The 13,911-nt window shown below is 37.2% G+C and overlaps 2 protein-coding genes across 2 annotated transcripts; one reads left to right on the top strand and one right to left on the bottom strand.

Moving 5' to 3' along the window:
• Positions 1-5,888: 5,888 nt before the first annotated feature.
• On the bottom strand, positions 5,889-6,407 carry LOC105500787 (keratin-associated protein 13-3). The gene has a single exon (XM_011926450.1). It carries the CDS (start codon positions 6,401-6,403, stop codon positions 5,897-5,899), a length of 507 nt encoding a protein of 168 aa, XP_011781840.1. The 5' UTR covers positions 6,404-6,407; the 3' UTR covers positions 5,889-5,896.
• A 4,349-nt stretch (positions 6,408-10,756) lies between these two features.
• On the top strand, positions 10,757-11,375 carry LOC105500785 (keratin-associated protein 13-4). Its single transcript, XM_011926449.1, has one exon. The coding sequence runs from the start codon at positions 10,771-10,773 to the stop codon at positions 11,239-11,241; it is 471 nt and encodes a 156-aa protein (XP_011781839.1). The 5' UTR covers positions 10,757-10,770; the 3' UTR covers positions 11,242-11,375.
• The last annotated feature ends 2,536 nt before the right edge of the window (positions 11,376-13,911 follow it).

The raw sequence follows: 13,911 nt of genomic DNA, 5'->3' as shown, positions 1-13,911 counted from the left end.
TTTGAGACTGAGGAGCTTTTCCACTGCCATACCTGACCCATCTCTGAGTGTTTGGTGTCTGCCGACAGAATTCTCCCTCAAGGCTGGTGCTTGTGCCTGTCATCAGGGGACCTGTGGGCAGAACTGCCAAGTCTGGACCTGCCCATCTTGACCGCTGCTCCCATGGAGCTGAACAGGGAGCTCAAACCACTGTGCACTCCACAAATCAGCCCATTGGCTAAGGGAACAGAGAGCTTCTCCCTGTAAACAAGGATCAGGTTATATACCTAGCCACGTTGGCTGCAACTGGCTGTTTCCCATCAGCGCCATCTACTGACGTGCAAATCAAACCACACAGTCCAATATAAGACATGCCAACAGAGTGCATAGGGCTATAGGAGCAAAGCCAAAAACCCTACCCAGCATTCTCTACAGTCGCACCCCCTAAGGAGGTAGGAAGGGGAAAGGGAGAGAAAAACAGAGAAAGAAAGAAAAAGAAAAAATACTACTCCCCACAAAAATAATTACAATAATTAGAAATACCAGTGTTTCCAGATGAGAAGAAACTAGCACAAGAATTCTGGCACCATGAAAAATCTGTAGTGACACCACGAAAGGATTACACGAGCTCTGCAGCAATGGTCCTTAGCCAAAATGGAAACTCAGAATTGATAGATAAAGAATTCAAAGCATGGATGGCAAGGAAGCTCAATGAGATCCAAGACAAGGTTGAAAATCAACAGAAAGAAACTTTTCCCTTTGTGAGATAGATCTTTGTCCACCCCTTTACTTTGAGCCTAGGGGTGTCATAGTGTGTGTGAAGGGTCTCTTAAACACAGCAAATGAATATTCTTTTTTATATTCAATTTGCCATTCTGTGCCATTCAAATGACACATTAGGCCATTCATTTACATTTAAGGTTAATTTTGATATGTGAAGTTTTTATTCTATCATGAAGCTATTACCTGGCTGCTTTGTTGATACTGTATTCTGTGGTTGTTTTATAGGGTCTGTAAGCTATGTACTTAAATATGTGTTTGTGGCAGCAGTTCCCCCCCCACCCCCCCGCATTTAGAACTCCTTTAAGCTCTCTTGTAAGGCTGTTCTAGTGGTAATAAATTCCCTTTGAGTTTGCTTGTCTGGAAGAGATTTCATTCCTCCTTTCCTTATGAAGCTTAGTTTGTCTTAACAGAAAATCCTTGATTGGAATTTCTTGTCTTTAAGAATGCTTAAAATAGGCCCCTAATCTCTTCTGGCTTGTAAGGTTCTGCTGAAAAGTCCACTGTTAGACTGATGGAGTTCTCTTTGTACATGATCTTTTTTCTCTGGTTGCCTTTAAAAATTTTTGTTTAGTATTGGCCTTGGACAGTCTGGTGACTATATGCCTTGTGGTGACATTCATTTTGTAGTGCAAATCACAGGTGTTCTCTGGATTTCTTGTATTGTAATATCTATCTCTCAGTCAACATTAGGGGAATTTTATTAATTGATTCCCTCAAATATGTTTTTCAGGTTGTTTACTTTTTCTCCTTCTCTCTCAGGAATACTAATAATTTGTAGGACTTGTCACTTTACATAATCCCATATTTCTCAAAGACTTCAATCTTTTAAAAAATCTTCTTTTTAAATTTTTGTCTACCTGGGAGAGTTCAATATTCAAGCTCTGAAATTATTTCTTCTGCTTGGCTCAGTCTATTGATAAAGCTTTAAATTGTGTTTTAAAATTCCTTAAGTGAGTTTCTCATTTCAAGAAGCTCCGACTTATTTCTTTTTAAGATGTTAACTCTTTCTTCATTTCTTCATTTCCTGGATTACTACAGAATAGTCTACCCAACTACTACAGAATATATATTATTCTTTTCTGCACACAGAACGTATTGCAGGATTGACCACATGCTTGGGCATAAAATAAGTCTCAATAAATTAAAAAAAGAGAACTCAGTTCACCATACTCTCAGACCACAGTGCAATAAAAATGGAAATTAACATGAAGACTATCTCTCAAAACCACACAATTGCATTGCAATTAAACAGCTTGAATGACTTAGGGGTTAAAAAATGAAATCAAGGCAGAATTTAAAGATTCTTTGAAATGAATGAAAATGGAGACACAGGATACCAAAATCTTTGGGATGCAGCAAAAGCAGTGTTCACAGGGAAGTTTATAGAGCAAAATGCCTACCTCAAAAGGTTATAAAGATCTCAAATTAAAGATTTAGCATCACACCCAGAGAAACTAGGAAAACAATAATAAACTAATCACAAATCTAGCAGAAGAAAAGAAACAAGCAAAATCAAAGCACACATGGAAAAAAATTGAGACCTGAATATTTATACAAAGAATCAATTAAACAAAAAGTTGGTTCTTGGGAAGAATAAACAATATAATTCTAACTAGTGAGCTATTGATCACTAGTTAGATTAACAAAAAATAGAAGAGATAAGATTCAAACAAACATGATCAGAAATGAAAAAGGTGACATTACAGTGAATCTCACAGAGACACAAAGGATCCTCGGAGACTATTATGAATACCTCTATTGAATCAGGAAGAAATTGAAACCCTGGAGAGATGAATATTGAGTTCTGAAATTGAATAAATAATAAAATAACTACCAACCAACCAACCAAAACAAAAAAAGCTCAGTACCAGGTGAATTTACAGCTGAATTCTACCAGATGTACAATCAAGAGCTGGTCCCAATTCTATTGAAACTATTCCCAAAACTTGAAGAGGAGGGACTCCTCCCTAACTAATTCTATGAAGTCAGCATCAGCCTGATCCAGAACATGGCAGAAACAAAATCAGAAAAGACAATTACAGACCAATATTCCTAATGAAATAAACACACAAAAAAAACTTAACAAAACATTAGCAAACAGAATCCAATAGCATATCAAAAAGTTAATTTACAGTGATCAAATAGGCTTTATTCCTGGAATGTAATGTTGTGTAACCAGGCGACCCCAATGTAATTATAAGTATGAAGTGGGAGGTAAAGGCAGAAAAGTAGGTCTAAGTGATGCACTATGAGAATGATTGGACTCACCACTACTGTCTTTGGAGATGGAGGAATGGGGCCATGAACCAAAAAATGTAGGTGGCCTCTAGAACATCCATCTCCAAACTTTTTGGTACCAGGGACAGGTTTCCTGAAAGAGTTTTTCCACAGATTGGAGGAGAGGGGAGGGATGGTTTTGGGATGATTCAAGCACATTCCATTTATTGTGCACTTTGTTTCTATTATTAATACATTGTAATATATCATGAAATAACATAAATACAACTCACCATAATGTAGAATCAGTGGGAGACCTGGGCTTGCTTTTCTGCAAGTAGATGGTCCCATATTCAGATGATGGAAGACAGATCATCAGGCGTTAGATTCTCATAAGGAACCTGCAACCAAGATCTCTTGCATGTGCAGTTCACAACAGGGTTTGTGCTCTGATGAGAATCTAATGCTGCCGCTGATCTGACAGAAGATACAGCTCAGACAGTAACCATTGCTCAACTGCCACTCACCTCCTGCTGTGCTGCCTGGTTCCTAACATGCCATGGACCAGGACCAGTACCAGTTCATGGCCCAGAGGTTGGCGACCTCTGCTCTAGAATCTGTAAAAAGCAAGGAAATAGATTCTCCCTTAGAGCCTCTGGAAAGAAACTCAGCCCTGCCAATATACTTTGATTTAGCCCAGTGAGGTCATCAGATTCATCAGATTTTGACCTATAGAATTAAAAGATAATAAATTTGTATTGCTTAAAACTCTAAGTTTAATCTAATTTGCTATGGCAGTAATAGGAAACCAGGATTAGAGTGTATTCCTGAAGGCCAGAAGACCATTCCTGCATCTGCAATTTGGAGACAATAATAGAGAAGACCTCAGCCTGGCCAAGAAGCTATAGGTGCTCCTCATTAAACTCTTGCCATTGCCTATGTTTTGAGGGGTATGAGGCTTGATCGTTACTCTTGGGTAAATATTATGAGCATGGGACTAACTAGAATCACTAAAATTAAAAAAAGCAATGAAGTTATAAAAAGTACAGAGTTTATAGAGGATGTTACAATTCGTCATTTTAATTTTTGTAACTCAATCACTGATAATTTTTCCTATGCATTTTCTTTCATTGTTCCTTATTTCTTTCCTCTAACTATATAAGCACCATGACTATTTCCTAAATTGATGGAGGAGAAGGAGGAGGGAGAGGAAGAAGAGGAAAATAGGGAGCAAATGAGGGAAGTGAGGAGACAAGAGAAAATGTCACAGCTGGACAGATCCAATAAAATAAATTGGGTGGAATAAAGTAGTTCTACTCACAGCTCTACAATAACTTGCTGAGCAACATTTTAAAATTCTAACCAATGCTGCTGTTTCCATTTCCACCTCTGTAGAATAAGGATGTTGAAGTCGATGAACTCTACAGCTCTCTTTGTATTTCATATTTTATTGCATTAGCAGTAAAAGAGGAAGTAAAGAGAACATGATGAGATGACTGTGATATACTTATGACTAAGTTTTTTTGCCAAGTATGTAATACTCTGCATTCTATTCTAATTTCAGAGAATGTTCGAAGAGCTTATAAAATGAAGAATAGGAAAATACTTGAACATTGCTTGTTTTATATAAATATTATGTCTCCCATTACCATCATATTGTCTTAGTACCTTACTTTTTATAACACTTGGATGTAAGAAAGCAGAACAGCATAAGTACAGCCTATCCAATTTTATTTCAAGATACAACAAAAAATCATTTTTGATGATAGTGAAGGCTTCAGAGTTTTCAATTAGATTAGATATTTTGGCAAAGAACCCAGGTACAACTAACACCTGCTGAGCCTACTTCCTTCCCATCAACGTTTGTTGCTTGCCTTTTTAAACAAATGGAGATCATTTGAGCAGATTGAAAATAGTAATTGGGGTACTGGGATTTAGCTAATTAAAAATAAGTGATACTGCTGCACTGTCATTACCTTACGTTCATAGGTGCTCTTTTCTAAACATTTACATCCATGTGTTAGTCTTCCATTTCAATATACTTCATGAACAGGCCTAATCATATAAATAAAAATTTTGTTCATGTACTCTTCAAACTTTTCCGATACATTCTGTCGTTAGACATGCATGGCATATTCAAAGAGTGAACAAGGATAGTCAGTGCTCTTTATATTATCTCAGTAACTTACTTTTCATAACACTTTGATGTGAGAGAGCAGAACAATATAAGTACAGCCTATCCGATTTTATTTCAGGATACAACCCAAACAATCATTTTTGATGATTTTGATGAAAGGCTGTCATCAAAAATGATAGCAAAGGCTATCTTAACTATCCTAACAAGGGTACTTAAGAGAAAGGCTATCCTTGGAAACTGTGAGAATCCCAGAAACTCCTGCTTAAAGAGGAGGAAAATATCTAAAACCCAACCAAAATTAGTGCAGAGACACCACAATCTGGGCATTGCAAAGCCCATTACTAGAAGCAATGACAATGCACATCCTAGTCAATGCTTTACTAATAAATAATATCAACAGCATGTTTGGACAGAAGAATGAAGAGTTTATTAAAATCTTTCTCACTTCTTATCTCTTTTGGAAAGAAATACAAAAACTATAAATTGTATCTATAATGCAGTTTGGATCATTCATTGATCCAATGGCTTCAGATACCTGAATTATAGAATCCATGCCTTTCCTTCCCAGAGTTATAGATTCAGATTGATCCAGTTATAGATCAGTCATTGATCCACACTGCAGTTTGACAGAACTAACATACACGCCAGTTTTTGAAGGCTGGAAAGAAAAGTAGACCTGGTGATCAATAATATTAGAATACTTCTCAAAGGAGGAAATTAGTAGATGACTTTACTAAAGATATGCATTTCTCAAATGGGTTTGAGCAGTCACCACATTAGTCAGTACACACCAGATCTACAGAATGGCTGATAACAAGATGAATGGAACCACCTCCTAAATGGGTGGCAGAATCTGGATCTATAACTCTGGGAAGGGAAGACATGGATTCTATAATTCAGATATCTGAAGCCATTGGATCCACAACCCAGTGAGGAGCAGCTCCTGGATCCACAGCTCAGGGAGCAGCAGCTATTGGATCCAAAACTCCGAGATCCAACGTGCATAGTCGGGCAAGAATTGCAGAGCATGTGTGTCTTGGGGTAGTAGCAGGAGGTCTGGCAGGGGCTGAACTCCACACAGGATGTCTGACAGCTGTTGGGCCTCCAGCAGGTCTCCTGACAGCCCCTATAGAGAGAGGAACCCAGTTGGCAGGTGCTGGGAGAACAGATATCAGTGCTGTAGACGAGGTTGCTGGGGTAGGAAGAGCCACAGGAAGAGGCTGGGTAGCGCAGGTAGCCCCCACAGGAGCAGGAGGGGAAGCTTCCAGAGCAGCAGTTGTAGGACATGTTGACGGGAGATGTGAGTTCAGCTGAGTGTCCCTGGGAAGATTCTGAGTTTTAATGTTGCACCTGGACAGTGCCTTTTATATTCTCTCAGCAATAGGTGTGCCCAACAGAGTCATCCTTCACATTTTTGTGCTCCCTCATTTACATATGTGTAACTCAGCAATCTTTTCTGTAATTGCATCTGAATAGTTTTCCACATATTGTGTTTATGGGTGCTATAATTTTGGTGTTATAACACAAAGTCAGTGAACTGCACTTATGTCAGAAATGCTATGACTGTTTCATATTAATGCTTATTATGTCTAGGAAGGCACCTCCTTTTCCTTCTAGCATAATTTTCATGTGTCTTGTTATTGGCTGTTATGGGCCAATAGTTTTCCCTAAACAGTGAGAAATGAGATAAAGTTACGTGTCTTTTTTTGTCAATGGATTAGAGACACAACTTTGGCCTTAATGAGAAACCTGCTAAAAACTAAACCTACTTATCACCATCCTTTCTCATTCTACAAAAGTTTCCTTCATCTATTACATACTACTACCCACTGTGTCTCACATCCAATGTAGAAGAAAAAGTATAAGTTAAGACAAATTGAATAACATTGATGCCTATGACCAGAAGGAAACCTGGACAATTATTTGGAGACGTAGTGACAGCAAGGGATGGAACTGAGACAATCACAAATGAAAACCAATTTGGGGGCCTTATGAAGAGAATCAAAGTGGCAGATAAACACCATTGAAATGTGAGGAAAAAAATAAATGAATTTCAGCTTCAGTGCATCTAATATGAGGCCCGTGGTCCTAACAGATTCTCATTCACATGTGTGGCAGCCTGGAGAATTCACATCTAGGATCTTAAATTACAGGAGGCTTAAATAACCAATGACCCTACCTACTGTGTTCTAAAAGTTAACACTGCATTTTTTGGGAAGGCTTGCTGTCTCTGGGCTGCTCCCAGGCAAAGACTGAGCACAGTGGAGATATAGGGATTCCTGGAAGATACTTGACAGCCAGCTTTGACTCAGGGTTTCCTCAATGACCTTAAAGAGCTACTGTCCCCTGCATAGGTCTCAAGCACTTCTTTCTCTTTCTCTTCCTCCTTCACTTGGGGCAGACCTATGTCCAAATCTTACAACTCTCCCAACCTCTCCCAGGGGAGACTCTGGAAAGAGAAAAAATGCAGAATGTCTGTAAATATTGAATCTTGTTTATACTTTTTAAAAAGTGATACTGTTTGGATTTGTGTCCCTGCCCAAATCTCAGGTCAAATTGTAATCTGCAATGTTGGGGAAGGCCTGGTGGGAGGTGATTGGATCATGGGTGTGGACTTCCCCTTTGCTGTTCTCATGCTAGTGAGTGAGTTCTCATGAGATCTGGTTGTTTAAAAATGTGTAGCACTTCCCCCTTCACTCTCTTCCTTCTGCTCCAGCCTTGTAGGACTGCCTGCTTCCCCGTCATTTTCCACCATGATTGTAAGTTTCCTGAGGCCTCCCCAGCCATGCGTCCTGTACAGCCTGCAGAACTGTGAATCAATTAAACCTCTTTTCTTTATAAATTACCAGGTGATTTATAAAGTAGTAGTAGTTTATAGCAGTATGAGAATAGACTAATACAAAAAGTAAACCAATTTTTTGATGGATAGTAAAAAATTTAAACTGAATATTTTATCTCGAGTATGCCAATCAGGGTAAACAAAAAAAAAAATTATTTCAGTTGTTCAATGATTTAGAGAAACAATAAAAAAAACTTTTGAGTTTAGTTTTGGAGCTTATATTCAGACTGTCTCCAGGTAATGTCTGCTAAAACCCATTTTTTCAGCCATCTCCACCTTAGTTAGACTAGATCTACACCATTCTCCTATTATTTCACATGTGAATTGATGCCTTTTATCAAGATTGGTAAATTCCCAACTGTACTCTCTTCAAATATTGTTTCTGCCCCATTCTCTCCTCTTTATTTTGCTTAGATACCTATTACAAGCAAGGTACACTTTTTATCTACATTACGTATGGCTCATACTTTTTTCTATTTTCAATCTTTATATAGAATCTTTATGTATTGGCTTTTGCTTATTGAGGTTGTAACCTGGACGGTTAGTGAAAACAAGAATTTCCAGCATGTTAGAGACAAGTTGACTGGTATTTTAGAAAAGAGAAGCAGGTAGGTGCCAGAAGTTGTAATTTTCAACTATGGATGAGACTCTGTTGAAAACATATCTCAAATATCCAAAGCCATTATTCATAGCCCAGTGAAAAGAATTATCTGTCAAAAGATCAGAAGCCTTTTGATGTATATCCCTGAGCCATATATTTTATGTGAAAGATCTCAATTTTTAATTGTTGATAAATAATTCAGTTAAAAAAAGAAACAACAATGATGAGGCTCCATATTAGACAAAACAAATAATACGATCTCCAAGATGAAGTGAGTACAAAGTCATGGCATTTACAAGTTCTTCTTAAACTTTTATGAAATTAATGTGAACAAAGTTTCAGAGATTTAGAGGCAGAGAGAAGGGAAGAACACCTCTTTTCACAATAACTGGTTCAGAAAAGGATTTTTGAATAAGGAACCTGGATTAACTGAAGACAAATTCACTAAATCCCTCAGTTTCGCCTGAATAAATTCATGCTCCCCATTTAACTCATAAGTTTGGTATTCAAGATTATTTTAAAGAGTTATATTTGAAACAAAAGAAAATGGGGAAGGAATAGTTTCCAAACCTACTTTCTAAGGCACAAGGTAAGGAGAAATCAACTGCTATTGAAAAATAGAAAGTAACTCATGGAATAGATATTTGAATTGGCCGTATTTGCTTCTTTCTTCATTCTTCTTCCTTCTGGAAGGCCTATATTAAGTTACTTTTCAATATTGCCATACATTTTAATCGAGAAAATTTCTAACATTATTGTTGTAAGTTTATTATATTTTATTATAAAATAAAACCATGACAGTACACTTTCTTTGGTCCTGAATATAATTTAAGTACTTGTATTTCAACATAGAATATTTTGTGAATAAACTTACAGAGTGGCTATCCTCAAAGAATATGACAAAGCTGTCCAATTTTTATTTTTCAATATGGAATCTATAATTCAACAGAGGCAAACAAACAAATGAACAAAACATAAAATATGACAAGTAAAAAAAAGAAAAGAACAAAAGATAAAATCAAACTTAAGCACAGAAGAAAAAAAAGAAAAATAGAGGGAAAGAGAGTCAGAGGAAGAGAGAGACAGAAAATAAGAGAGGAACATTCATATACCATGCTGAGGAAAAGAGGACTGGGGAACAAAGAAACTTCCCATTTTCATAGGAAAATGTAGGATGGTACCTGGTTCTACAAGTGGCAAAAGTCATTGAAAACCAGTAGTATGGAAAGGTAGAGACATTCTAAGAGGGTAGAAGCCCTGGATAATTATGAAAGTAGATGATAAATATATCAAAGTTCATAAGATTTGCTAATTTTGAAAATTTTTGCTCATGAAGACATTGAGACAAGACACATGCCAGCTTGAATGCAATAGGGAAAAAATTCTGAAATTCCTGAACTTTTTGTTTCTCTTTCACTTGTTTCCTCCCTTCAGCAGATAAGCATTCAGCTGTTTGACTGAATAGAGATGGACCTCAAATTGATCTTCTCTGTGACTGTGTGTCAGTCAAACTTCTTTTTGTTATCTTGTCTTTAAATACATGGCAAGGTTTCTTTCAGTTTCTGGCCATTTCTTTCTATCTCTTTGGTTTGCCTGTTCTTGATCTTTCTTCACTGGATATGAGACACACTTTATAACTGTAGTACTTAATGTGTTAATTTTCTCTTACTGCCGTAACAAATAACCACAAAGTAATTTTGATGTATAGCAATGAATGGTGACAAGACGGATCATTTTCACAAATGTTCTTATCCAGGTAGAAACTAATCCATTGCACCAGAAAAAAACTAATGTTATCTTTTTCCCCACTCTTAGGAGGAAAACATCCACTAGCAAAGCCAGATGTGAGTACACAGGAAAAGAGGCAGGTAGCATGTGCCAGAGAAACAGGAAGAGCTTTCCTTGTCGTGATGAGCTAGACATTAACGTAAAACAGTCATAGCATTTCTGACATAAGTGCAGTTCATTGGCTTTGTGCTATAACACCAAAATTATAGCACCCATAAATACAATACATGGAAAAGTATTCAAATGCAATTACAGACAAGATTATGGAGTTACACATATGTAAATGAGGGACCACAAATATGTAAAGGATGACTCTGTTGGGCACCACACCTATTGCTAGGAGGATATAAATGCCCTTGTCCAGGATACAACATTGAAACTCAGAATCTTCCCGGGTACACTCAACTGAACTCACATCTCATCAGCATGTCCTACAACTGCTGCTCTGGAAACTTCTCCTCCCGCTCCTTTGGGGGCTACCTGCACTACCCAGGCTGCAACCCCTACAGCACTGCACTCTGCTCTCCCAGCATCTGCCAGCTGGGCTCCTCTCTCTACAGGAACTGTCAGAAGACCTGCTGGGAGCCCACCAGCTGCCGGAAATCCTGCTACTGCCACAGGACCTCCATGCTCTGCAGTCCCTGCCAGACGACTTGCACCGGATCTCTAGGCTTTAGGTCCAGCAGCTGTCACTCCCAGGGCTATGGATCTAGGAAGTGCTACTCGCTGGGAAATGGATCCAGTGGCTTCAGATTCCTGAAATATGGAGGTTGTGGTTTTCCTTCCCTGAGTTATGGATCCAGATTCTGCTACCCAAACTACTTGGCTTCTAGAGCCTGGCAGTCTTCTTGTTATAGACCAATCTGTGGATCTCGCTTCTATCAATTCACCTGCTAAATTTCTAGATCCTTTTGAGTATTAGGATCAAAGTCTCTACCGAATGCAGCCATTGTTTTCATTCTTGCCAGTTCCCAATATCCTTTCATTCTTCTTCTACCAGCTTCTTGCATCACCAACTTCTGGCAGACTGTGAAATTAATAAGTAACCTAATATTAAGTTCTAATATCTTTACCATTGATCGAATATATGCTATCTGATTTTCATCCAAAAACTGTTGAAAATGGAAATTTTAATCTAATAAATTTACGTAATCTGGCACCCAAATATGTTGTTTGCTTACATTTTTGCATTCAAGAATTTTGGAGGTTTAAGTAAAAATCAATATGACTGTGTAACTGGATTTGGGGCACATATATGTGACAGATTTGAGATCATTTCTCTTGAAATTAGGTATGTTGTCTATTAAGAGTAATCATTTCTGGAAGACCATAGTTTGCATCTGCAGACTTGTCTCAACAGCAGTGAGAGTTGTCTAAGAATGAAGGACATGCATTTCTACTGATACAGGAAAGCAGAAGATTTGATGAATAAACTAGAAATGCAGACAACAAGACTAGGATGTAATTTATAAGGTAAACTGTATGCTTACACTAAAGATTACTTAAAGTCTAGTATCTGAATGTGGATTTTCAACCAAGAGAAAAGTGAAGCTTAAACAACTGCTAGGACAGACACTTTGCTCTTTGTTAGCAGGCGTTAAGTGCCCGGGTTCCTACCTCCCACTGGTAAGGACAGTAAGGATCATTCACCAATGATCTTAAGTGGGAATGATTGGGTCCAGGAGACTTGGGTAACCTACTGATGCTTCTTCAAGGCTCATCCCCAATCAAGCTAACAGCAACACACCTGAGCCATGTTGAACAAGCATTTATATCCATTAGTTTTACTGTGGATCCTCCTCTCCCCAGAACAGAGCTAATGTCAAAGATTTGGGTGCAAACAGTTTATGTAGCACAAGATCCCAGGAAGCAAGTAGGAGACACTATGTAAGATGAAAGAATCAAAGAGGAAAATCTAAAGAAAGGCTGCGTTTTTGAGTTTATTTTATGAAGAGCAACTTGGCTAAATCTTGTAAGGACCTTTTAGGAGCATGTAGAATGACTTGGAATTGTCCACCACAGGATCAGATCAACGTGGAAAAACATTTGTCCATCCACTTCTTTCTCCCATTGGCTGAACAACATCCAAGATCTGTAATTTTCAGGAACCTTATAATTATGCAAGGGAAGAATCACAGTGGGCTCCTTCTGTTTTCCTAGTTGTGACCTGGGAGAAGCCCAGGTACAGTAAAAGTTGTGTTGCATATGATTGAGGGCAGATGTTGTCCACATAAAGGTGGTTGGGTGGTTGACGCCAACATAAAATGGTTTGCATTGCTATGCCTGTGGTCATAGGGGAGTGTATACCACACAAGAAAGCGAAAGAGGTATCAGGTAACAGATTTTCATTTAATACTTATCTCTATGAAAAGACAAATATTATATACTATAGACCTTTACAAGCATGGGAGAATGGAGACTCTAAAAGGATTTAAAACTGGCCAAGGCTTACAGAACAAAGATCTAGTAGAATATGATCTCTTGAATAAATCTTGTTTTGTTATTCTTTTCTGTTTTTTCTTTTCTTTTTATTAAAAAAATACAACTCCTAGTTTAACCAAGGAATACTTAGTATTTCTAGTAATGCAGAAATACTACAAAATTACTATTCATCTAAATAGATATAATCCACTATTGGATTTATTTGTTTAGCCTCATGAGTAGTGTCAGTAATAAACAATGAAAATACAAATAAATTTAGAATTTAGGAGAAGAGCTCCAAAGAAGGTGAACTAATTTATTTAAATAACATTTTAACTATTATAACAAATACTAGAGTAATAGAAAAATATTCGATGGCGCCTCAGGAAGAAAATGTTAGGAATTCTGAGTGCTATGACATATCTTAACATTTTAATTATTATAGTGAGTATAACTTAGATTTTTCAGATTTAGGATCCAAGATGATAGATATAAAGTACTGCCTTCAATAATACCAAACATTATGAACAAGAATGGTGAAATTGCAGACTCTTGTGACCTCTCACTAATAATGTAAACCAGAGTCCCATTTTGGTGAAGTTGGACTGAAGGAGAATAAAACCAATCAGAGTGAATTCATGGCAATGTTCTTGAGTAAAGTAGCAATATAGAATGTAGAAGCAGCATACGATGTGTAAAAAATATTGATAAACATAAGAAAATCCTTTTCATATGCTTTTCTGTATAAAACAATACAAACTATTACTTAAAAGTAAATGAAATGAGCTCAAAGATAATACAGCAGAAAAATGTGAACATGGTGATTGATGAGGTAAGGAAAAGTATTGATTGCCAGTACAATTTAGGGTATATACAAAGTGTTTTAAAATTTTTCAAATTACATCTTCTACTTTTATTGATCGAATATTGAAACTTACTCAGATACAAAGTGAGTTATGTATTCACCACAACTAAAACTGTGCATCTTCTCCACAGGACTCTTATTTTCTTTACCATGATGTCCTTAACAAAATGTGTACTTTTTATTATTATGGATACAACAAATAATCATATCTTCAATATTTAACTTTTAAAGTAACTTTACATTAACTTTATCAAACAGAACATTATGAACTTATTTTTTTT

Source organism: Colobus angolensis, unplaced genomic scaffold, assembly GCF_000951035.1.
Source record: "Colobus angolensis palliatus isolate OR3802 unplaced genomic scaffold, Cang.pa_1.0 Scaffold69, whole genome shotgun sequence".
NCBI lineage: Eukaryota > Metazoa > Chordata > Mammalia > Primates > Cercopithecidae > Colobus > Colobus angolensis.
Note: the sequence above shows the minus strand (reverse complement) of the source record. Positions and strands in the feature narration are given on the sequence as shown.

Bases quoted from the DNA above. Each gene is read 5' to 3' on its own strand.
- LOC105500785 (XM_011926449.1), top strand. From the start codon at position 10,771: ATGTCCTACAACTGCTGCTCTGGAAACTTCTCCTCCCGCTCCTTTGGG.
- LOC105500787 (XM_011926450.1), bottom strand. From the start codon at position 6,403: ATGTCCTACAACTGCTGCTCTGGAAGCTTCCCCTCCTGCTCCTGTGGG.